General features: G+C 42.8%; 2 protein-coding genes across 10 annotated transcripts in view; both read left to right on the top strand.

Annotated features, from left to right (window-relative positions):
* Positions 1-25,620, top strand: part of hhat (hedgehog acyltransferase) — a 428,216-nt gene that overhangs the window by 339,609 nt on the left and 62,987 nt on the right. The window lies entirely within an intron of this gene.
* The window catches only part of LOC306931299 (calcium/calmodulin-dependent protein kinase type II subunit gamma-like), a 57,166-nt gene continuing 32,770 nt past the window's right edge, over positions 1,225-25,620 (top strand). For all 9 annotated transcript variants that reach the window (XM_079512625.1, XM_079512624.1, XM_079512623.1 and 6 more), the window contains exons 1-3: positions 1,225-1,479; positions 4,064-4,158; positions 22,948-23,007. In XM_079512625.1, coding sequence (XP_079368751.1) covers positions 1,253-1,479; positions 4,064-4,158; positions 22,948-23,007 — 382 coding nt within the window. In that variant the 5' untranslated portion in view covers positions 1,225-1,252. The remainder of the gene's footprint in view (positions 1,480-4,063; positions 4,159-22,947; positions 23,008-25,620) is intronic.

Raw genomic sequence — 25,620 nt, 5'->3', positions numbered from 1 at the left:
CGCACCCGTTCGCGCAATTCTCGTCTTGCATTGACTGTGTATACAATCGCGCCGCTCTAACCATCCAAGTCTGGCACCTTAAAACGTCTGTGCACGGGCCCCCATGAGGATTATGAAAACTATTCGTCCCTGCACACACACACACACACACACACACACACACACACACACACACACACACACACACACACACACACACACACACACACACACACACACACACACATTTATATTACTCCTAAACATTTTTCTAGTTATTGATGTTATTACAACCCGTTGTGAGCATTGTACTGCGCCCTGGTTGCGTTTTTTTTTCACTAATAAATTCATTATTCATTTATAATTTGTGAAAAGGGGTTTCGTTAAGACCTCCATATTATTATGGTCAATACCTGTGTGAAAAGTGGGAGCGATTGGTGCAGGCGCTGATACGGCGGTGTTTCTGACAGACAGACACACATTCAGACAGACAGACAGACAGACATTGACTGAATTATAGTATGATGCTATTACAATGTAATCTGTAATATATGTAGAGTAGACAATGTAACAATGCAACTACATTTATTTTGGGCAAAACTAAAAGACAAATACCAATTATGTATTTATTTATTTATTTATTTTGATATCCCATTTAAATGAATGCTGCTCTCTTCCATTTGTGGCACAAATGCCTGTATGAAAACAGGAAAATAAGGAAAATTAAAAAAATAACAAAAAATGACTTACTATGAGTTCCCCCAATGAGTCTGTTATACACCACCACACCCCAAGAGGTTGATGAAACTGAACCCGGATCTGTGTCTACTGGGCTGAGCTGAGAGAGAGTACACACGAGAGAATATCTCGCGTGGTGTGCAAGCAACCAACATCCCATCACCCCGAGGAATGGTCACGCTGTTGATTGGCTGGGTGGTTGTTAGTGGATACAGAAATAAGTGCCGTGTGTGTAGACAACTAGACATTTTTATTTATCTAGTCAGTGCCTGAACATTTCAGCACTTACAACAGTGCTTTTGATCCAAAAACACATAATAATAATAATAATAATAATAATAATAATAATAATAATAATAATAAAATCAATATTATTTTTAAATGAACACAAATGTGTGCAGTGCGAACCTGACGTACAGTGCAATATAGTAGGGAGCCTGCCTTATATGTCTATGAGCCAACTAGCCAGTCATAGTGAGTGCGACCCTACCTCCGGGCAATGGGACTCTACCCCACTGCCTACCTACCGCGTCGGATGCTCCTCCCACTCCCCGTGTGTCTGAAACCCAGCTCAGTCCCCTCTCTCCCCCTCCACCCCTGCCTTCACTACCAGATCTCCTCCACAAACCTGAGCGAGGCGGCCGCTAAAGGCAAGAGGCTATCCGACCCCCCCCAACTCATCCCTCCGTCGCCCAACATGGCTACAATCGTAACCTCGACCAGATTTACGGACGAATATCAGCTGTACGAGGAACTCGGAAAGTAAGCGACAACCACGGGCAGCTCATTTTGCTCTTGTGCATGTTTTCGTCTCTATTTAGCTGCTGCTGCTGCGGCGCGTTCTTTCTTGGCTTTGGCTGCATTTGCAAACGTCCACTACAGTGTTGACAAGGCGGGGGACAGGCTGTCAAAAACAATGAGAAGGAAAGGCACCGCGTTAAGTACCAAAGAGAGCTGCTACATATGGGTTGTCACTGCCATTGCCAATATGACTACAAGCTTACAGTATAATTCATCACTGGAGTCATGCATGTGAACGTGTGTCAAACCATCATGGCTCTTTGTGTCTAACTAAGAGTCAAACGACATCCGCTCATGTGTTCATATTAGCTAGTAATTGCTCATTTATTTCAAGTCAGCGCGCCTCGAACACTGCTGAGCCATTTATTTGGATTGTTTTTAGTTTCAAATCAATCACCCCGCTAACAGCTTCATTGTAAATGTATTTCCCAGCAGACTGGAAGCTTCCTATATGACAAGCAAGAAAAGGCTGAGTTGCTTGGCTGTGGCTGCAATTAAGGCTATGTTGCTGTTAGATACAAAAAAAAATCCATCTGGCTATTTTGTCTTTCTGCATTTGAAACATGAAGCAACACCTTTACAATAATGTCATGATTGCTACTGTGCAATCATGTCTATAGTATATAGACTGGTTCTATTAGTACTCCACTCCAGCTTCCAGCAGAGTTGAAAGGTGGTGGTTGTACAAAATGTTTTAAATAAACCACAAAATTAGTCTGTAACTTAAAAAAAAAGTTATTCTTGGTAAGTTGGTCCACATTTTAGTGGTTCTTTCATGCTCCCACAGCTCTACTCACGTTTCTTCCTGTAAGCAACAAGCTCCAGCCCCCCCTCTTCTGACACACGCACGCACGCACACTAGCCACACCAGGAAGAGACCAGTGGGCTGCTCTCACATCAAAAACTCCACAATATTCCACTATAAATTAAATATACATGACACACATGATATTCCAGGGAGGTAGGCCTATATGAATAGCCTGCCTACCTACACAGTGCTTCTATGACCCCTGTGTGTCTGTCAAGTTCATCGCCTCACCATGCACTCTCTTGCTGTGACCCTGCCCTGGCTGACAGCCTGCTGAGTTTTATTTGCGTGTCTGTTTAGGTTTGCTGTCTGCAACCATTGAGTTGTATATGGGTGGAGTGGAACGTCATTAAAGCAGCCGCAGTGGTCTTCAAAGTATTTCAGGCTGAGAAATACCCCTAGCTGAGAGAGAGATGAAGCAGGGACCCCACTATTATTGTATAAAATTGTGTTGCATATTAAATGTTTTCTAGATGGATTCATAAACGTGTTTGACCGTAGGCTACTTTCAATGTGTAGCGTTGTGTTGGATTCATGTTAATGTGTATTTTCAGACAGTTAAACTAGCTAAATCCTCAATACTTGTAAAACGTGGGCTGCTCTTTTCCCCCCCTACTACCCCAAACTTCTTTGGGATATTTCTGCTCTAATGTTCCTGAATTGGGATGCTAGGGTTAAACAGATATTTCACTTTCAAAACATTTTTGGTCATTTGATCGTCTACTTAGGCTTTTGTGAACAGACAGTTTTTACATTGCTCGATTCAGTTCTAGATATTCAGTTCTTGATATTAAGAACGTCAGACACGTCCCCTTCCTATTGTAACTTCAAACTCCATTTTAATAACCGTTCTTTGTTCTGATAATTGTGTGTGTGTGTGTGTGTGTGTGTGTGTGTGTGTGTGTGTGTGTGTGTGTGTGTGTGTGTGTGTGTGTGTGTGTGTGTGTGTGTGTGTGTGTGTGTGTGTGTGTGTGTGTGTGTGTGTGTGTGTGTGTGTGTGTGTGTGTGTGTGTGTGTGTGTGTGTGTGTGTGTGTGTGTGTGTGTGTGTGTGTGTGTGTGTGTGTGTGTGTGTGTGGCAACGGTGACAGTGGTGAAAAACGCTACTTCCGTTCTCGGACAGACGGACCCGGCTAGCCAGCCAGGGACACACATTGCTGGGCAATGGAGTGGCTGCACCACTCAAAAATAAAACACTGTTTCCTCACATATTAGCATGACAATATCAGTCACCAGAACCAACAATGAGTGTTTTTAATTAATCCAACATGGTTAAAATGGCGTCTTCCTATAAGACATTCACTTCCTTGTTTACGCCATTCACTTCCTTGTTTATGGGCCGACAAAACTTTCTATTATCTCTGACGGCGCTCTCCATAGTTTTGATGGATGTTCTGTCCTCATTTCTGACTTAACCAAGCATCTCGTTTGGAATATTAATGCTTCTAAAGAGAGATCAGACTTAGGTAGTAATGGAACATTATACCTCCTGGTTCTGGGGGGGGGAAGGAAGGCGGGGCTTTTCAGAGTAAAATCTGCCTCATCTGCTCGGCACTCTATAGCGCCTTTTTATTTTGAAAAAATCTGGGGCATAAAAAGTGTTAAGGGGTTAATGTAAAAATAAGTTCTTTATATCACACAAAGATTTGGTGGCTCCTCTAGTAACTGCGGAGTCCCAGGGGGTTCCAGACCCCCTGTTGAAGACCCCTGCGTTAAACGGTTGATTTTCTTCTTTCCAGGGGTGCCTTTTCTGTTGTCCGGCGATGCGTCAAGAAGTCCACTGGCCAGGAGTATGCTGCTAAAATTATTAACACAAAAAAGCTGTCGGCCAGAGGTAAGTCCAGAGAATAATAATTTAATATTCATGGGCTGAACTACAACAGGTCGATTTGTCTATCTCTTTCTCATTCTCACCACCTATCTAAATGATCTATCTCTGTCTTTGAATTATATGACCTGTAAGTTCATTCATAAGAGTAGCCTGTGCACGGCCTTGACTGTTCTGGGATGCACAATATTCTGGTTGAAGTGAGTCCCAGGCTGGTGTAGAACTTCTGTCTGTCTGTGTCTCTCTCTCTCTCTCTCTCTCTCTCTCTCTCACCTATATAGCTGTAGGCTAGTTTGGAAGACTAGCCTAGACTGTGGTTAATGGTAGAGACCGGTAGTGTACAGTACAGTAAGGTCCATTAAGCCATAGCCATGGTTTGCTATATTGTACTCACGCTCGCCAGAATGAACGTCCTCACCAGAATGATAGTAACAGCGTGCGTCTCGGAATCAACTGTTATTTTTTGAGTTAGTCTGCAGGATTAGGATTACCACGGCTTCAAAGTCTATATGGCTAATTTAGCTAATTCTGGTGTGTGCACTATGAATATTTCCACCCCCTGTGTGTGCTATTGGGCACAATAAAATCCTCGTTGGTAATAACTCTGAAAGGGTAAAACGGGTACATTAACACAGCACTCAACAGCACTCAAGCCACATTATCTGCCTTAAACCACCTGTGTACTGATTGTCATCGTAGCTATGAATGCGAGCGTCATCCATTCCTAGTATAAAGTCACACATTACAACTGTATGTATAGATTAACGCTCACCACCTGCCATTTCACCCTATAAGCCCTATACTTCATGTAGCCTACAACAAATAACTGTGGTCTAAGGTGTGACTCGTTGTGAGCTCGTACAGTAGATCTGGTATAGAGCGCCGAAGTCCTGACATCACTCGCTCATCCCCTGGTTCACGGAAGTAATTTCTCTATGGAGAATAACATGGGGTCATCTTAAAATTGTCTCATATAAAGCATTGTGGTCCAAAAATTGACAAACTGTCTCAGCGATATTGTCGGGGAGCTGTCGTTTATGACAGTCAGTCACTTAAATTTGATACAGTCTGTTTCTAGCGAAAATTTAACTAATTCAGCAGCAGTAATATTAGCGAAAATGTAACTAATTCAGCAGCAATAATATTAGTGTTTTCTTGTAGTCAGTTGATTCTTCATATGCATATGAGTTTCAAACACTTATTTTATGTGGCGCCCCCCCTATGGGGATTACAATGCAAATAAAAAGTACATGAAACCGTGGACTTAGCGCCCTCTACCGATATTGACGTCAGACAATTTTGACAGATTTTGCCTATAACACTTGCTCCTTTAGCTGTGGTTGTGTCACGTGTTTGTATGAGAGAATGTCAGACAGACCAGCAAAGACTGAGTGTTGATGTGAAGTGCAAAACAGGACCGGTACTGAACTGATTTGGCTGTTCCTTGCCCAAAGGAGAGAACAGCTGAATTACAACAGTACTCTGTTGAGCTCTATTTCTGTCTTGTGTCTTTCTTGGGCACCTGGCTCCCCTTTTGAAAACAAATGATTAATTTGGGTCCTGTGCTAGTGACCCAGCAACCATGGGGTGAAACTCTTGATCCCATAGGCTGACTGGCAGTAAGATAGACTGGAACTCACCTATGCTTTTTATGGCATAGGCAGAAACTAGGCACAGCTGCCTGGACATGAGACTAATTAATTAGAGCGACAGAGAGAGAGAGGAGTGTGTGTGTGTGTGTGTGTGTGTGTGTGTGTGTGTACGTCAATTTAACAAAGGTGCAGACAATCAGAAATCAGCAGAGAGTGAGCGACATTTGCGCTACTGTATGCCAAATTGTCTGGGTTTCCGAGGCTAGCAGTGAGATGACTTTCTACTTCTGGGTCCTAGTTATAATCATCTGAGATCAGGCACGCACATACGCACACACACTTAAAACACAATTACACTTGCAAGCACGCATGCATGCACCAGAATGTCCCCACTGGGATTAATAAAGGAAATCTTCTTTTACTCCTTTTCAATGCTCAATGGCCTTAATCCATTTGTTCTATAAAAAGTAGTCATTGTCTCCACCAGGCCGAAGGCATGGGGAGAGAGTATGTTTTGCACTCCGTCCGTGTGTCCGTGTGTGTGTGTGTGTGTGTCCGTCCGTCTGTTACCAGCTAATCTCCGGCACCGTTAACCCGGTCGATGCCAAACTTTGCACACACACTCCCTGGATGCCAACGATGAACCTCTGCCCCACATTTTCCAGAACGGCCTGTTATAGCGCCACCATGAGGCCGACTTTTGTAAAAACACATTTTTTGATATTACTCCTCCAGATTCCGTCCAAAAATCTCACAAATCGTTACACACTATCTCTATGGTCATGTGCTCAAGTGGGATCTGTCCGATATTTCATATTCCATCCTAATTGGCTATAATTAGCTTTCACAGTTTGCAAGATTGCCCCGTTTTGAACAAAAGCCTCAAATCATGAATGCAGCATGCAATTTACGTGAAATCTTTCACACATTTTCTTACTAGGCTGAGGAATATATCCCACCCTTTTCACATTGGCCTGTTATAGCGCCACCAACAGGTTGATTTTTGCAAAACACATTTTTAGAACAAAATGCCTCAAAACATGTTTATATTAATCCTAAACATTTTGCCAAACATCTCACACAGTCCTATCCTCCTGGTGGAGACCTGTGCCCAGAAGGGCACTTTTTCTAGTTTATACCTGCTTCAGTCTCATCACCATGGATGGACAGCTAAGGGCCCATACAGACTGTAGGAGTTTTAAATTTGTCCGCGAGTCATCAGATCGTTATGTATTTCACACTACAGGAGTCTTTTTTTTAAATCGACTGTCATTATATCTTTGTAGCTTTCACACTACTAAACGATTGATAGCCGACTAGGGATAACATACTGCAAGACTGAGGTATAACAAAAAATAAAAACAACTTTATTAGAAAAGAAATAAACACTAAACGCTATATAAAGGTATAAAAAAACATTAAATACTGTGAAAAAGAGTTGGCTAGAGAAAGCAATATTGAAGAGGTGGGTTTTGAGGTGGGTTTTGAAGGTTTGGAGGGTGGAGGCATCTCGGAGTGTTTTGGGGAGTGCATTCCACAGGGTTGGGGCAGCAAAGGCATGTCGCCCCATGTACAGAGTTTGGTCTTGAGGACGTCGAGTAGGTTTGCATCACCAGACCTGAGGGAGCGGGAGGGGACATGACGTTTGAGGAGGTCACAGAGGTATGGGGAAGCCAGGTTGTTTAGTGCTTTGTAGGTGGTTAGGAGTGTTTTGAAATGGATTCTTTGTTTGACTGGGAGCCAGTGAAGGTCACGGAGGACTGGTGTAATATGATCTCTGGAATGGGTACTGGTGAGCAGGTGGGTGGCATGAGTTCTGGACATATTGAGGACTTTGGAGGTGGTGCCATAGAGGATACTGTTGCAGTAATCGAGGCGGGATGTGATGAAAGCATGGATGAGAGTTTCAGCTGCAGACAATGACAGAGTGTCAGAGACAGGCAATGTTCTTGAGGTGGAAGAAGGCACTTTTGGTGACTTGTTTAACATGGGGGAGGAATGAAATGGTGCGGTCAAAATTATGCCAAGGTTTCGGATGCGGGTGGAGGGTGTGACAGTGGATCCATCAATGTTGAGTGAGTGGCAGTGAAAGCTGCAGTGAAAGTGAAAGCAAGCAAGCTTAAAATCTAGCAGCATCTAGCACAAAAGTTTTAGCCATCAGTTTGACTAATTAAATAAATCAATTAATATTGATTCATGCTATTAACCTATTCCTAATTCTACCTGTAAGCAAGCACCTTTGCAGTATACTGTAAGGTGTTTACGATATTCCATGCTATTTTTATCTTGTGTAATGTGTCGGGTCATGAAGCAAGTATATTGTTACACTGCTACTATAGGTACGACCTTGTTTGAGTGAGTGCGTGATGTGTGTGCGCGTGCATATGACTGACTGTGTGTCTCCTGAATAATTGACATTAGACACAAGGCCACTCCGCTCTGGCTGCAAATGGAAAAGAGCTGACGGGCAGATCTCTCTCTCTCTCTGTTCTCCATCTCTCCACATCTTCCTTATTCTCTCTCTGCCTTGTATCAGCCGCTCCTCCATAACCCGCCTTTACCCCCACTTCTCTATCTTGTACCCCTTTCTCGCTTCCCCCTTCCCTCACATCTACATTTGATCTAGCCATCCCCTCCATGGCTGTCTTTGTCTCTCTCTCCATATCTCCTCCTCTTCCTCCTCCTTGAACGCCTGACGCATGTGTGCTTGTGTGTTTGTTATCAGGGCTTTAGAGGGCTTCCTGTGACTGGCTGGAGGCCGGTTGGTAGAGGCCTGATAAACGTAGCAACGCTGCTGTGGTGAATGTTTAATGGGACCAACTGTGAATATTTGATGTGAGAGAGAGAGAGAGAGAGATGGAGAGATGTAGTGCTAGTGAGGGAGCGTGTCGGGCAGAGAGAGAGAGAGAAAGAGAGAGGGAGGGAGGAGGGAGAGAGTTCAAGATATTAGGATAGTGTTATATGGTAGAAATGGAAATAGTGTAACATGGATGCATGGAGATACTCCCCCACACAGCAGCCTGCATCACCTTCCTCATGCTCTCAGGCTCACTAGTATTGGGCATCTACTCTGTGTAATCTGTGTATGTGTGTGCAGTTCTGTGCACATGCTCCTGGTATGTATTTTCAAGACCCCCCAATCCCCATGGTGTGTAAAAAAAAAAAACCCAAACTGGATGCTTACTCCCAGTTAAACTACCACTGGGGATTTTACTGTGTTCTTGTTTCTTTATTCTTTCTTTATATCTGCCCATCACTCATCCCCATCTCTTCTACACATATGGCATTCTGTGTGAGCAGAGCCAGCTTGAACGATGATCTTCCATAGACCATAATGCAAACAGGCTTTTATTCATGTTTGGTTGCCTTACCAGAATCTTAGTAGCTACTTGCTTGTAACTATTAAGTTACAAGCTATGTGTCGTTAACTTAATAGTATTTACGAACAACTCTTGGGTTGCATCATTCTATTGGCCAATGTATTTTGAGTTTGCAAGCAATTGGAAAGCCATTGTTATTGGCAAATCATTTATAATGTTCTTTTGCTACATCATCATTCGAGTAATTATCAAGGTGACCAAATCAATAATCTGCCGTGCTGTTATGTCATGATTAATGAGCATTTTTGCTTTCTGACTGTTCCAGCCAGTCAGGCAAAAATATTTCACCCTTTCATTTTGACACCTCTAAACCTGTGATGTGACAATAAAGTCTGTCTGTCTTGTCTATAGGGCACTATCAACAAACTGGAATCACCTTACCTCATATTTTATTATGAAACATTTTTATTTAATCAATAGGAGGTAATCACAAGAACAGATAACATACAAATGTCATTATGACTGGTAAAGGTCTGAAAACAGGGCGGTCCCTCAACCTCCGCCGTCACTGTTTTCGCCCGAAAAGATGGACTTTCTGGCAGAAAGAGCCCCACCCCCTTTCAGCACAGCGACCTGTGCTCACTGTGTTAAATTAGGTCTGCGTTCCCAAGATCATTGGCTCAAATCTCATCTGGATGTACTTGGATTATTATTATTTTTTTTTACTCCAAATCATGTTCTGATAAATGTTGCGTTAATGCAAGAGGTTAAAAGGCTATTTGACTTTTAACACTTAACATCTACTCTGGCTTTTGTCTGCACCCTAGACAGTTTAAGTAGCTTCATTCAATATTTAACTGAACTTGAAAATCCATTTTAACCACTTAAACCCTCTAGACTCTAGAAATGCAATAAAATGTTTCAATTAAATTAAATGCCTGCATGAAAAACAAGTCACATTTTAACCCATTTAGGGCTGAGGCCGATTCTAAAAACGTCTTCTAAATACTGACCTACATTTTCTGAAAATGTTTAATATTCAAAAATATATATATTTTGCTATATACTGTACATAGCGACAAGAACCCCAAAAGGGGCTTCCATCCAGAAGGGGTAAAACACCAAAAGGGGTTCCCGTCATGAATGGGTTCCGAAGTTAATGATGAAGCAAATCTGACCGCCTGTGCAAGGTCATCGTTCAAAGTTGAGAAGCTCCGATAGCAAACGTCCGGTCAGAATAACCTTCAAATAAATAACATAAACATAATAATAACTAGAAGAAGTGCCCCTCGGGCCACAGGTCTCCACCAGGATTGATATTTGGATAAAATCTGAAGGACTAATATAAAAAAGAGTTTTGCACATAAATGGGCCTCCTGGTAGCGCTCGAAAAAGGCAGAATTTAAAAATGCAGGCCAGATGTTTTCCCTTGTGCTTTAGGGAGTGTGCACACAATGTTTTGTGCATGCAATGTTTTATGCAGATCGGTGCATGTAAAGAGGTGACTTGGCCTGTTATAGCGCCACCATGAGGCTGATTTTGGAAAACGTCAAGTGGCATTGCTTCCTCAGCCTAGTGGGAATATGTGTGCACAGTTTCACTGCCCTGCGTTCATGAATTGCAGCATTTTGTACAATACGGGCCAGTCCTGAAAACTTTGGAAGGCAATCTTAGCCAATCGGTGTAGATTAGAATCTGAGAAATCCAACGGAGTCGTCTTGATCACATGACTACAGAGATCATGTGTACCGATTTGCGTAAGATTTGGATGAAATCTGTGAGACTAATAAACAAATGTGTTTTGCAAAAATCGGCCTCATGGTGGCGCTATAACTGGGAGATGTGTAAAATGCAGGGAAAATGTTTTTCAGTTATAGGTAAAAACAGGAATTGGCCTGTTATAGCACCACTGTGAGGCTGAGTTGGGAAGAATTAAGTGGCAATGTACGTGTATAATTTCACGGAAATTGCACACTGTTGTGATTTGTGGCATTTTGTTCGAAACGGAGCAATCATGCGAGCTTTGGAAGCCAATCTTAGCCATTCAGGATGGAATATAGGAAATAGTGCAGATGATATCTATTGATCTATTGATCACATGACTATGGAGAATGGTGTATACCGAATTGCGTGATGTATGGATAAAATGTGTACAAGTAATGTACAGAAATGTGTTTTGCCAAAATCGGCCTCATGGTGGCGCTATAACAGGCCGTTGTGGAAAATGTGGGGCAGAGGTTCATCGTTAGCATCCAGGGAGTGTGTGTTCAAAGTTTGGCCAGAGATTAGCTGGTAACGGATGGTTTGAGCTGAAGAGTTTACAGTACACCTTTGGGGTTTACCTTATAACTCGTACATAACTCGAATGGCGCTGTGTGGCCGATATGACTACAGTGGGCATACGCGCATGCTGTCTCACACTTCCAGTGTAAATTCCCCCACCCAAGTTTGCAGTCATCAATCTGCATTTATCAACATGCATGTGTGTGGCCTTGCAAACCAGGTACAATATCTTTTGTTTGGCTCACTTTTTCAGGAAATGCTGGTTCTGTCTTGGTTCAGGTCCAGGACTAACTGAGTATCTCAGTCAAAACTGACTGAATTGGTAGCCAGGCTGGCGTCTTAGTATTGTTCTACAGTAATTGTTTGTCTCAAGTCTCTTGATAGGGATGCATTTGTTTGTAGACTTGCGTTCACACACTCACACACGCATGCTTTCTCACAGAAGGTTGAATCATGATGAGACACACACCCTTCGTCAAAGGAGGGGTATCTTTTGTCAATAATCGTTGACCTTTTGTGGTGATTGCCATTATTTACAGTAAGACTACTTTGGGATTACAAGGCTGCTATTTTCCCAGCAGAAGGATGTTTGAGTAGCCACACACACACACACACACACACACACACACCACTGTTTGTAGTTGTCTGCGATTCATAGCAAAGTATTGGCACATGCAATGTTGACAGCTGGAAACTGTCCACACAGGCTCTTGGCGTAGTCATGAGATTAACTGATAAAGGCATCAATGGTGTTGAAATGTTGATCCTCTAATGTCTGGATAAAGGTACCCTGGCCTATATTTGTGTTGGAGCTGGATATCGCAGCTACGCCCCCTCGCACATTATGGATTCCATTGTCTACCAGTCAACGATTCTGTTACAAAATCAGAAGTTACACGTTGTTGCAGTATATTCCTTGAATGGCATGCTGGTAATACTAGGCTGATGCCTTTATTGCCATGTACCTGCGGTCAGAGACTAGTACCCGTTGTCAGAAAACTTCTCTGTACCCGTAATAGTACATGGAGCCCACCCAGTCTATGATGTCACATCATCAGTATATGACCAGGCAGGGGCGAAGCTAGGTCTCTACTAGGTCAGTATCTTAGCACCAGGGCCTAGTAGTGGGAGTCGGAACAATTTGTTTAGCTGTTTTTCTTTTAGGTGGTCCCTGTTCTACCCAGAACAGGTTTCACACTTGGGTGATGCTAAACCCCTTATCCCTAAACTACTTAACCTTATTTTACTATTTTGAAAATAAGTTTTGAATAGTTCAACTAGTCGATCTACATCGACACGTTGTGAGCTTGTAGATTGGCTATTTTATTCAAAATTGTTTTTCAAAATAGTAAAAAAAAGCAAAGTAGTTTAGGGATAATAAGGGGTTTAGCATGGACAAAAATAGAGCCCTTGGTGACCATTTTTCTTTTAATTAATTTTTATCCCACGATTTTTGTAACCCATTTTTTTCACCCAGTGTCAATTATCAAATGTAATCCTGGGCGCTACACTTCCTCTGCCAACCTGGGGGGGGCAGTGGACGGACCTCATGCCTCTTTCTATGCATGAGGAGTCCAAGCTGCTTCTTTTCACCTGACAGGGGAGAGTTTCCCCGGCCGGACGTAGCGCGTGGAAGGAACACGTTATTCCGACCAGTTCCTTTCCCCTCCATCAGGCGCCCCGGCTGGCCAGGAGGAGGTAGTTCAGAGACCAGGATTACTGCATGTTTTTGTGAGGGTACCTACCCTAGGGGACACGGGGAGAACATGCAAACTCCACACAGAAAGGCCCTTTCGCCAACCCCGCCTCGGGTATGGGCACTGATGAAGGAGGAGGGAACACGCCCCCAGCGCCCACAGCATCCCCAGCGGGAATCGAACCCAGGACCTTCTAGCTGTGAGGCGACAGCACTACCGACTGTGCCACCGTGACCACATTTCTGGTTCAGAATGCTAGAGCCAGCATGAACTTAGCAGTAGGCTATAGGAGATGTCAATGCTGGTACAAAGTAATCCATACATGAGACGGGTATGGTTTACACCCATCCGTTTGTTAGCAGGATTCCTCAAAAAGCTTGGTCACTGGCACAATGAACTGATTATGTAAACTGTTGATTGTAGCGGTGGATGTAGTCTGTCACAAAAAGCTGCTTAACCTAGGGCAACAGCATGAATTTTTGAGGAAAGGTTTGTCATGGGGCATTGGAGAAATGATTCACCTTTTCACACAGATTGGTGATCGGCCACTTCAAATGTCTCCAAAGGAAGCCTTGTGGGGTCTCTTTGGATTCTGTGCAACGCTGCCGACTTGGCGTTTAGCTCAGCTGTGTACAAATGAACATCCATCCACCACTGCTTACCTGTTATCTATCTACCAGTAACTTAAGACACCCTGATGGCGAGAAGCAACCTCCCCCTTAAGGGCGAGAAGCAAGGGCGAGGTCGCACTGAAACTACAGGTCATATATGGATTTTGTTTTAATTGATGTTTTCGGACTGTGTAGGGCGTAACATGTGTTCTAATTAGTAAGGCCAGGCGGGGCCTGGCAGTTTAATTTTCGGGCCTGTTGAGAATGAGGACTCTAGTTTTCACCGGCTGCCGGGTGCGGCTGCGCTAATAACTTTGGGGCGGGCCCGTCTAGAGTTTGAATGGACAGGTATCGGTCAATAGGGAGACATCTCTTCAGATGACATCAGATCTAAGGATTTGAGGTTTGAGGTCAGCTGGCCGGCTCCATGCCGATCTAGGTGATGATCCAGTCTTCTCCATGTATGGCTATCCAGGGTTTGATGAGGTCAGTGGCGTGATCTGACGGACTGACTGACAGACCGGCTGGTTTTCATAGTAATCTGCGACCTACAGTCGCAATAAATGTGCCACGTGACGTCTCTGTGTGTACATGTGTACTGTATGTACGTCTGTAATCCACATAACTCGAGAACCGTTCGCCCCACCGACTTCAAATGACACACGCGTTCCACACCTTGAGAGTCCAGATTTTGAACCAGCACAAAAGCCTCTGCCCAGGCTCTGGACAGGGCCCAAATTAGCCAATTGATCACACCTAATCACCCCTAGATCTCCATATATGGAGTTGGCCTGTTCTGACATCACAATGTTGTTCTGACATCTGCATAGACTCCATATTTGGCCATGCCTGACAAATAATATATATATATGGGCATAAAAGGGACACAGACATAATGCATTTCCAACTTGCATCGTTCTAAGTAGGCCAGTGCCCAACGGGCACCGCTCTACATATCATTTTCATCTCTAATTTCTTACTGGATGCTGTGCAGTCATTACCCTATATTTATTCATTCATTTCTTTTAAACTTATTTAGACGAGGTGTGTGCAATGCCTAGCTATCACACATTATTAACCTATGAGCTACCTCAGGAAGGCAACCTATTAAAGATGAAAAGGTGGTTTAAAGGAATTCATGCCATGGCATGCATAAGAATCAGCGGTACATTTAGTTTTATCCTCATTGACTATTACAACAGTGCAGTGAGCAGCTTGCTTTGCATATCCAGAGGTTTCCATAAGCATTTACAGGTTTTGCATGCACACAAATGGCCTGATGCATTTAAAGTACAGTATGTCGGACTGTGTCCTTCATGACATATGGCACTCAGAAGCCAGAGGGATGATATTATGCTTTATATATAATCTCGTTACATTTGCTTAGTCTGAGGCCCACGTAGTGAAATTAAAGGAGATAGAACGGAAGGGATATTACCGTTATGCACGCAAACTAAACACTTACAGTTGGGTGCCACCGATATTGTCCCTTATTATTTGACCCATTTAGGCCTGACCTCAAAATAAAAAAAAATCCTCCAGTTTTCTGAAATAAATATTTTCACGATTTTTCAAAAATAGCAGACCTACAAGCTCGTAGCGTGCCACTCGGTGGCACGCTATGAGCTTGTAGATCTGCTATTTTTCAATAGCTAAATTATAACATAATGTTTAAAACACCAATGGGTTAACTGTCCTTTTGCGCAGATCACGCAAACCTCATCAAAAAGAAAAGACAATATCGATGGCCTCCAACTGTAAGTAAGCTAAGGTGACATAGTTTTAAGATGTTTTTTTTCTTACTTTTCCTTTTCTTTCCCACAGGGGACTGAATTAAACCTAACCTTGAACCCTCTCATAATTATTTTACCTTGAATAATAGCACTATATACTGTGTGTGGGTGTGTGTCATACACGCACGCACGCATGCACACACTCACGCATGCACACACACAGATATAATGGTACTGTACCAAAATAAGTTTTTCTCTCTGTCTAGCAGTCATACATAATACAGTATATGCCTGTGCTAACCCTGTTTGTGTGTCTTGAGGAGGGAGAGTGAAAGAACATCCTAGATGATGCAACCCCCCCCCCCCCCCCCTATTGTTTTTCTTTTTTTACATTGGCAGCAATTTATATAACAGCCTATCACTAACCACTATTTTCGCATTACTGTTCTATCTGTATACTAATCTTTATCAGCCCTTCATTTAATTACTTAATTTAATGGATTACACACACTAATGATTCTTTGGAGCTTGCTTGGGCAAAATGTACTCTTTGTGCCAAAGACAAACAGAGTCTGGTCACAGACCGAACAGGCAGAAATAGAGAGAGTTGGAGAAGTGTAGAGATGGGTGAAAAGGGAGAGTGAGACATGCATACTAGGGATAGAATGGTGCATGGTTTAGAATATATTGTTAGCCATTCTTTTGCACCTTTATTTCAAATACCACTAACTTAAGTTGAACAAGAATGAGGACTCATAACTGCCAGGTGCAGAAACTCATGTGTATGAACATGATATAATCAGTTTGTGTGCCGCAGCCTCGGCCTCAGCTTACGGCTTCACGTTGCGGCGTTCAGACTAGTATGGTGAGGCGAGGTTACCGTGTGGGGGTCCCCACTCCCCAGGGCGTCCCTCTACTGTACTGTCACTGTACTATACTGTCACACCCAAAGTGTGTGGGTGTAACAGTGACACTTGGTGGTGAAAACCAACCAAACGCTATTTTCAGGCTCTAACGGACGGACACAGGCAGCCAGCCAGGGACCCAGAGACAAGCTCCGTATATGATAGGAGCCAACCAATCATATCAACGCTCGAGGGGTACTACCCGGAAGACTTCGTTGTTCTTCCGGGTCCTTCAAAACGCCATTGAGCAACTTCCATTGAAGTGAATAGCGGGGGGTGTGGCTGTCGCTCCTCAATCCGTTCTGTCTAGATATATTATAGCTCTATGAAATACACCCGTCTGTTTAGGCCAGGGCATACCTGTATGGCCGCTACATGGCTTCAAACATTGTGGAGGTTCTATTCTTAACATTAGATGTCCAGAGTTTAATATAGATAACTGCATTTTGCTCTGCCTTGAGTTAGGTCTACTGTCTTGTGGAAGAAGACCTTGTAGAACAAAAGGTAGCAAAGAAACACAGGAAGAGGAAATGACATGCGACAGAGAGAAAAGGAGAAGAGTGAATTGCGGTTTTTTTCCTTTTTTTTTGCTTTCTCAGTACTGTGTACCTCTACTTCAAGGGGTGTCACTTGACATTGACTGTACATGGACACAAAGCACACATGCAACAATTGCTGTGCTTTTGTTCATCAATCTAATGTCTGAGAGCCAATTGTCTGTATTTCTCTATACATCTCTACAGTACATGAATACCATTTACAAGTGAGCAGATCTTATTTGATCATTACTGCACCTTTTTAAACTTTTAAAATGTATATAATTATGTGTGAGCAAAGGTCTGTTTTCTGAATCTTGAGTGTCAATTTAAAAGTGAAAGTGTAAAAAACAATCAAAGTCGCTAGAATAGAAACAAAGCGGCACACGTTTCTCACAGCTGCCAGCTGAAGGTCAGGATGGCTAGGCTGCCTCACATGCATCACTAACTGTATGTTAGGAGCCAGCATTATGCAGGAAGTGGTGAGGAAATAGTAATACCTCAAAGTGTTGAAACAGACTTCCTTGACTTGCAAAACACAAAGTGAAATATCTGTGCAGTCATTCTGTTGTGTTTATTCATCTGTGTGTGTGTGTGTGGGGGGTCTGTTCAATTGAATTGACGGCAGAGTGAAACAAGGTGGGGGAATCACCGAATCAGTCAGATTTGATGACATCATGATGACATTTCCCGTTTTCATCTGGTTTGGGTTCTGTGACGTCTGTAATTTATACAGATAATTATGTGAGCGTCCACACTGAAGAATGATGACTGTTCTGTAAAAGGTGTCACCAAACGTGTGCCGCGTCGGAGCGCGCACACACAGAGGCAGAGAGCGAGAGTGAGTGGTGCTGAAAGACACATGCAATAGGATATATGGATAATCTGACTGATTATTATAAGAAGATGAGATTATTAGATGTAGCCTATACCGGGGGTAATACTAGATAGATACAGATAGCGTTAGCTACTCATAATCCTCTCCTCATCTCCGTTCACACTTTACAGTATAACTCATTGATGTGATGCCAAGGAAGACCGATTGCGATTATTCAACGATTACAAACAAATGAATACTGAAAATATCTACCCAACGTGTAGTGAGCGTGTAGATATTACTATTCCCTTTATTTCTGCACGCCATTGCACAACGAATATATTCTACAGGGTTAAGGGGTTAATCAGACTAATCGATTTAGTCGATTGTAAAAAATATTTGCAAATTTCCTGTCGATTATATAATGAATAAATTAAAAACTGCTTCTCCATTATTCAATTTTCCTACATGAGCAAGATGAAAATATCTGTTTTGAAATATTTTGACCGGGCCTAGTAATAACTCTTACTCAGCTTGTCCCCCACCACCTGTCTGAGTTTGTTTGTGTCTGTCTCCGTGCCTCTGTCTGCGACTGTGAGGCCAGGCCAGTTCATCTTCAGTCAGGGCCATAAGCTGGAGGAGGATTGTATCTATTTATAGTATCTATCGGCTGCTTTCTGGGCCACGCCCCCTCTGTCTGTCTGTTCTATCTGCCTGTCTGTCTGTTCTATCTGCCTGTCTGTCTGTTCTATATGCCTGTCTGTCTGTTCTATCTGCCTGCCTGTCTGTTCTATCTGCCTGTCTGTCTGTTCTATCTGCCTGTCTGTCTGTTCTATCTGCCTGCCTGTCTGTTCTATCTGCCTGTCTGTCTGTTCTATCTGTCTGTCTGTCTGTTCTATCTGCCTGTCTGTTCTATCTGCCTGTCTGTCTGTTCTATCTGCCTGCCTGTCTGTTCTATATGCCTGTCTGTCTGTTCTATCTGCCTGTCTGTCTGTTCTATCTGCCTGCCTGTCTGTTCTATCTGCCTGTCTGTCTGTTCTATATGCCTGTCTGTCTGTTCTATCTGCCTGTCTGTCTGTTCTATCTGCCTGCCTGTCTGTTCTATCTGCCTGTCTGTCTGTTCTATCTGCCTGCCTGTGACTCTGTTTTATCTGCCTGTCTGTCTGTTCTATCTGCCTGTCTGTCTATACATTTGACAGTAGCCAATTTATTTCCCCGTTCCCACCAAAATGTAATTGTGATGACAATTAATGTAGTGTCTTCACAAAGTCGTTAAATCGAATCAACTATTGGCTTTCCTCATGAGCGAGCAAGCACACACACACACACACACACACACACACACACACACACACACAGAGAGATCATATTGGCCCAAGGATTAAATGAGTGACATTTGAGTGTTTTAAGCTGTGCCATGCCACAGAGACCACAGATGCCTGTCTTACCTAACCGTATTAGCGGTTGACACTTTATACACACACACACACACACACACACACACACACACTGTAGGCACTAGAAACAGACTTGCTAGGGCGCAGCGGCATGCTTGCACACAGTATATGATAAAATGTTCAGAGTGTACTGTTGCTGTAGCATGAATGGCGCAGTTTGTTACAATAAGGTCCTGTCTGTTATGCTAAAGGCCGTACAGCGGTGGGTTGCCAGGTTGGACAAATTAGAGGATGGAAGAGCAATACATGGAAACCTGACTCACTGTGGATTCAGGTTTCTCTGTCTCCATCATTCCCTCATGAGACATGTTTCTCACGGAGCCACTGCTAACTGATATTCTGGCAGGTTTTTCTTTTTGCTTGGACTTGAGTTGAGACCTTGTATCTCTGAATGACTGATTGAATGACTGGACTAAAGGAAGGCATGACTTCTGTTAGTTTTGCTTAGCTGTTTTTTACAGTAGCTCTGGACTTATTTGCCATTTGTCTTTATCTCTCTCTATACATGCACTGTGCGTGTGTGCACATGCATGCATGCATGCATGCATGCCAAAACCCACGGGGAAGACCGTTGACTGGCCTAAGTAGCGTACCCGCTGCGCTGCTATATTATATCACAACATAATGTTATATCGTTTACCTAAATGGCATTATATTAACAAGGATAGTATGATTAAAGAAGTGTTAGGCCTATGTCTTTTTCATTCAGAAATTACTTTGGACATGTGGAAAACTTTAGTTAAACATGCAGAGTGACGCATTACTTTACCTGGGTTACATCATCTTCTGATATTTCAATATGTTTTGACATGAACTAATAAGTTGTGTTTTGTTTCATTAGTGCGAGCATGACAAAATAGGCTACAGCTTGTTGTTGTTCCGCTGCTGCTGCTCTGAACACAGTAACGGTAACGATACCAAGGACTCGAAGCAGTTTATAAACCTGACCACAGTCAGTGACATGTCCCTGATGTGTCCTTGGTATTTTCATTCAACTGGACAGAGTCAACTTTTCACCGCTGTTTGGAAAATCCTGGTGACGGTCAGGAAAACTTAGGATCCCCTTCTCACGTACCAGTGGGACCTGTCTGTCTGCGGACCGGTGGTTGGGAACCTCTGCGGTAAAGCATAGATACTCTTTCTTTCATGCAGTGATGTGGGACTAAATGATCTCCATCAGTCCGTCCATCTACCCATTCACCTTTGAACAGAGCAGCAGACCGATGGAAGCGATAGATGGAGAAATTGAATATGATGATGCGCTTGCTGGGCTTGCGGTCATCATCACTCCAATTCAATCAGTCTAAGTGCTGTGTATTCCCCCACTCATGTCACAGTATCTCCTGGAAAGATCTGCATGTTTGTTTGTTTTTGTTTGTGTTTGTGTTTGTTTACACAATCCTACTTTATCCTACTTCCCTCCTATAATAATATTTATTATTATCATCAATAATAATAATAATGCAAATTTTAAAATGAAGAATGAAGAAAACTGTCCTGTCTGTGCTGTGTGCTCATCCATTTTCTCCTTGGTGTGTGTTGTCCAACGAATCTGAGCTTGCACATGGACATTGGCCATTGGTGTACGCAGGGAATCAGGAACTATTTATTTGTTTGTGTCTATCTGAAGGTTTCAGACAGTTAGTGAGTGTTGGACAGTACAGTAGTATTTCTTTCAGAACTCTATTGGTGTTTCAACTTTCTATGGAGCTTGCGGCCAACGCCGCCTACTATCCACCAGCATAATGAAGCTACAGTATCATCGAAGGCCACTACTGAAAAATAAATAGACCTATTTTCACAGGCAGGTGCTGCTTCCCAGAATACAAGCGGCCAAACCAAGCCTATTAAATCTCTGAGGCAAAAAAGGTTCTGGAATGTCAATGTCCACAGAATGCTTTGATATCCCTCTCATCTAAACATGCTGTTCATGGAGCTTTGGGACAAGGGGGTAGTGTTGAATTTGGGTCCAGAAAAGTTATTCTCAGCTGGTGTCTTTTATCTACTTAGTTGTAAATCATCTATTTTCACACCTGTGTGCAACTAAGTATAACTCAGGTTTCCCCCCCTCCTATGAAGTCATGACTCAATGTACTAGATAACACGATGTTGACAATGTAGTGGAGGAGCATAGGCAGAGATGAGGATGATTTCGCGCTAATTCGCCTAAAAGCGCCAAATTTGGTACAGATGTAGCCCAGGGCATGCTCGAACGATTTAGCTAGGGCGCCCGACCCGGCGACCTTCGGGGTCACCACAGTGGCATAATCCATATTGCCACCATTAACAATCTATATAAGGCAAAATATTCTAAATGTCATTATGCTTTAAGTAGCATGTGACGTGTCAAACTAGGGGGTTTTCGTGATTCTGAAATCTGAATCTGTGCAAAATGTGGTGCTTTTAGACAAATTAGCAAGAAGAATCCCTATGCTCCTCCACTAATGAATCGGTTGTCAGACAAACCTCCAATCGTTTGTCAGAGAACATGTATCCGTCATTTTTAGACAAAACTCCCTCAGCTACTGTATCAGACAACACTTGGTGCTTTCAAGTTGTATTGTCTTGTATTCACAAGGAGAGCATACATTAAATACTCAGTTATGTAGTATTTACTAGTGGTGAAGTCAGAACTTTTTGAACAGCTTCCAGTTCACGACTTGAGATTTGTGGCTGTCTTAGTGTCTTCTATGGAGGTGGTGTTCAGGTCGATTGTGCTGTCAGTGTCACAAAAAAGTCACAAAAACATTTCCAGTGGTTACACTAATAGTGATTATAGAATGAAAGAGAGGGACATACATGGAGAGGGTATAGAGAGAGAGGGGGGAGGGAGGGAGGGAGATCGAGGGAGACGGGGATAGAGTGATTGTATGTGTGGGAGGACGGGGGGTGTACAGAGGCGGTAGCAGGCACTGCACTGACGGCAGGATTAGCATTCAGAACCAGAGCATCGGCTCAACGTTCCTCACTGATGCACATGGCAGCCTAACTAGCACTCTGGGCTCTGTGTGGGTTTGTGTATGTCATACACTGTCAAGTCAATTTTATTTATCACCAAATCACAACAACAAGTTACATATAGGTCAAGAGCATATACACTTACACTTACAAGAGAGAGAGAGAGAGAGACTCAGGTGGGACACAATATCTGTCTGACACACACAACCAATTCCCAGTTTGTCTCTCTTGCATGGTCATCATTTCTAACTGAAAACAGCCATTTCAGAGCTGAGAGTTGAAATAACAGTATAATAAAAGTATTTTTAAGATTAGGTATGGTCCTGTGTCTGTACATTTTATAGGCTCCATGACGTCTGAAGTTAATGATGTGGGACTTTCCACCGTCTTTCCCAGAAAGTCATGGGTGCAGAGGAGGAGGTCACTGATGATGTGTGTATTGTAAAAGGCAAAAGATACAGCCAAATACTACTATAATGCCAGCCAAATGTGATGTTGTCTTTGGTTATGTATACTACTGGGACATATCAAAACTAGAGCAGCGTAAATCCCTGTGGGGGAAATAAATGGCAGTGAATGTTTATCATTCGTCAACATCCTTTTACAAGAAATAACCCCCACAAAATCGTTCAGAGAATTTAAATGCGGACATAACTTGTATGTTTTTATGTATGCCTGTGTTTAGCCTAAGATGTCAATTTCTAATTTCAAAAAATTTATATATTTTTGGGGAGAGAGAGAGACTGTAAGTGACAGGCAGCAAAGGCTGCCGGGATCGGGACCTGAACCTGCGATGCAGGCTACATTGTTTCCTAGGTGTCCGGACCTTCCTGGAACTGACCTTCACGTCTCACCTGCCCCTCTCTCTTTGTGTCTGTTTCTACAGATCATCAGAAACTCGAACGAGAGGCCAGAATCTGTCGTCTGCTCAAACACCCAAACATAGGTGAGTCCTGTTCTAATACTACCTACAGTAGCTAGTCAGGTGATCAGACATCTCTGAATCATGATACGTCTGGGGAAATCTTTTGGTCCTTGGACGGCGAGGAAAACCACTGGTAATACAGTACGCCTACGGCCAGACGGACCGCCCCAATATTTGCATTGGTTCTGTGAAACCGTACAACATTTTCTGAATCATCTGATTATCCTCTGCTAAGTAAAGCAAGCATTTAGCTGCTTATGGCTTTTACAACCACATACAAACCAGGCCCGTCTGTCACATTTGCGAGGTAACGGAAGAACAGAACAATTGGACGCAATTAAAACTATTTAATTTAAATTAAGCATTATTACCCGAGAGGGTGTGCTTTACTGTGATTATTGTCGCGCCAGTGATGCGGTCAGGAACAAGGCTTTAGGCGAGTTCCGCAAGCATAACTGAACATGGGCTCTAAATGGGCGCAAGACCATGGGCGTTAAAATTCAATCATAATTGCGCTGCCCCTTTAGTGTCCTCCTGCACTGTGTGGAAGATAGGGCCCTCTGAGTTACACATTGATAAATGAACATTGATGATTTTACTGTGTAGAGATTGAAATTAACAAGAAAAATCAAGATATTGGAATTGCTCATTACTATATAGTGCAGGTCTTAACTCTGCCATTTTTCAGGAGAAGATACATTCCGTTTGTCAAGCGACACAGCACACTTAAGATAGCGTAATCTGTGTTGGTTTCTTTCTCTCCATCTTTCACCATCTCTGTCTCTCTGTCTATCTCTCCGTATGTCTTCCTCTCTCTCTAACCTCTGCTGACATGATAACGATTGTACATGCCTACCTCTCTGGTTGCCTGGCAACAGGTGAAGGCTTCCACAGTATGTTTGACCGCTGACAGGAGAAAATAAAGAACAGGGAGGGGGAGGTGAACCTCACAGGAATGTAATCACACACACAGCTATTTCAAAGTAATCACGGCCATGCTGTTTCTTCTTTTCCCCCCTTTTTTCCCAGAGAGCTTCCACATCAGGTGTGGAACGTTGTTATTTCTCCCCACATGGCAACCAAAGTACATTTACTTGTGTACTGTACTTCAAGGGCAGCTTCACCAATTTTCAACCTATGTTCATATAATTGGTCCTCACTAATGCTCATGATAAAATGGTACACTTTTTATCTACTCGGTCTGTGTCTCATAGGAGCGCTGTGGACACTTCAGAAACTCGCGTACCAGTGACATCATCATTAGGCATGTTACAAATACTAAATTGTGCCTTTTTATTCAGATTTTTATCAACGTTGGAACAATGGCTGCTATTATAGTATGCTAACTTTCCAGTAATACAGGCCTGTAGTTTCTATTGGATTGGATTCCCCATCAATAACATCACTGGTAGGCTGGTTTCTATCTACAGCCCTACTCTGAGACACAGATGGGGTAGACAAAAATGGTACCATATTATGAGCATTAGTGAAGATCAATTATATGAAGATCAGTTGAAAATGGGTCATTTAAGTAAATCTTTTGAGGTATCTGTACTTTATCTGATAACTTGTATTTTGCACTTACGACTTGAACTCCACTACATTTGAAAGACAAATAGTGTACATGAGTCGTATTTCACCTATAGTGAGTCAGCTTTTCACTATCGAAATTGTCTACATTTCAATACAGTAATACATTGATATCAAAAAGAAAATGTACTTTGTATGTTCTACTTTTGAATTATTTGAATTATTTTACTTCCTTTTATTACTTCCTTTTATTTTTAAAAGGAAGTACGCTGGTACTTTAACTCGAGTACAAATTTAACAGAGCAACTTTCACTAGTTATTTGACCAGGAGTATCTATTGTTTGAGTACTTTGTCCACCACTGTTGAGGCAAATGGTGCATCCGTGATGTGGTCCATGCAAAATGCATGGTGCAACTGGCCACCAGCCAAAGAACCTAAATGCATGGTGCAACTGGGCTGGCCACCAGCCAAAGAACCTAAATGAAAGTCCACATATGCAAAGTCACTCAACTTAACCCATTTTGACCTGAGATCAGATTCTAAAAATGTCTTCTAAATCCTGACAGTTTTCTGAAAAAGCTATGTTTCTATGTCAGTCGTTCTTCGAATTTTCAAAAATAGCAGACCTACAAGCTCGTAGCGCGGCACTCTGTGCTATACTATGTAACAGTTACAATACTCATCCATGTAATACTTGACAGGAAATATTTTACTTTCAGTCAAAAACTTTAGCCAAGAAGTTGATTTATTTTTCATCCATGTTGATATACCGTAACACCATTTAGGTCAATGATATAACATTATGTTGTGATATAATAATATAGCAGCAGGTAGCCTACTTGAGTCATTCATTGATTGCAACTGTCTTCCGTGTTTTGGTAAGCTGATGCAAGATGCAATGACACACCGCACCCCCCCTCCCCACATGCCGGTCTGCGAACATTTTATGAACTCCGTCCGTGGGAATAGAAGGTTGGAGACCCCTGCCCTAGGGGACACAGGGAGAACATGCAAACTCCACACAGAAAGGCCCTTTCACCAACCCCACCTAGGGTAGGGGCACTGATGACGTGGAGGAGAGAACACACCCCCAGAGCGTCCCC

This window comes from Electrona antarctica (assembly GCF_951216825.1).
Source record: "Electrona antarctica genome assembly, chromosome: 10".
NCBI classification, from domain to species: domain Eukaryota; kingdom Metazoa; phylum Chordata; class Actinopteri; order Myctophiformes; family Myctophidae; genus Electrona; species Electrona antarctica.
This window is presented reverse-complemented; position numbering and strand designations above follow the sequence as displayed.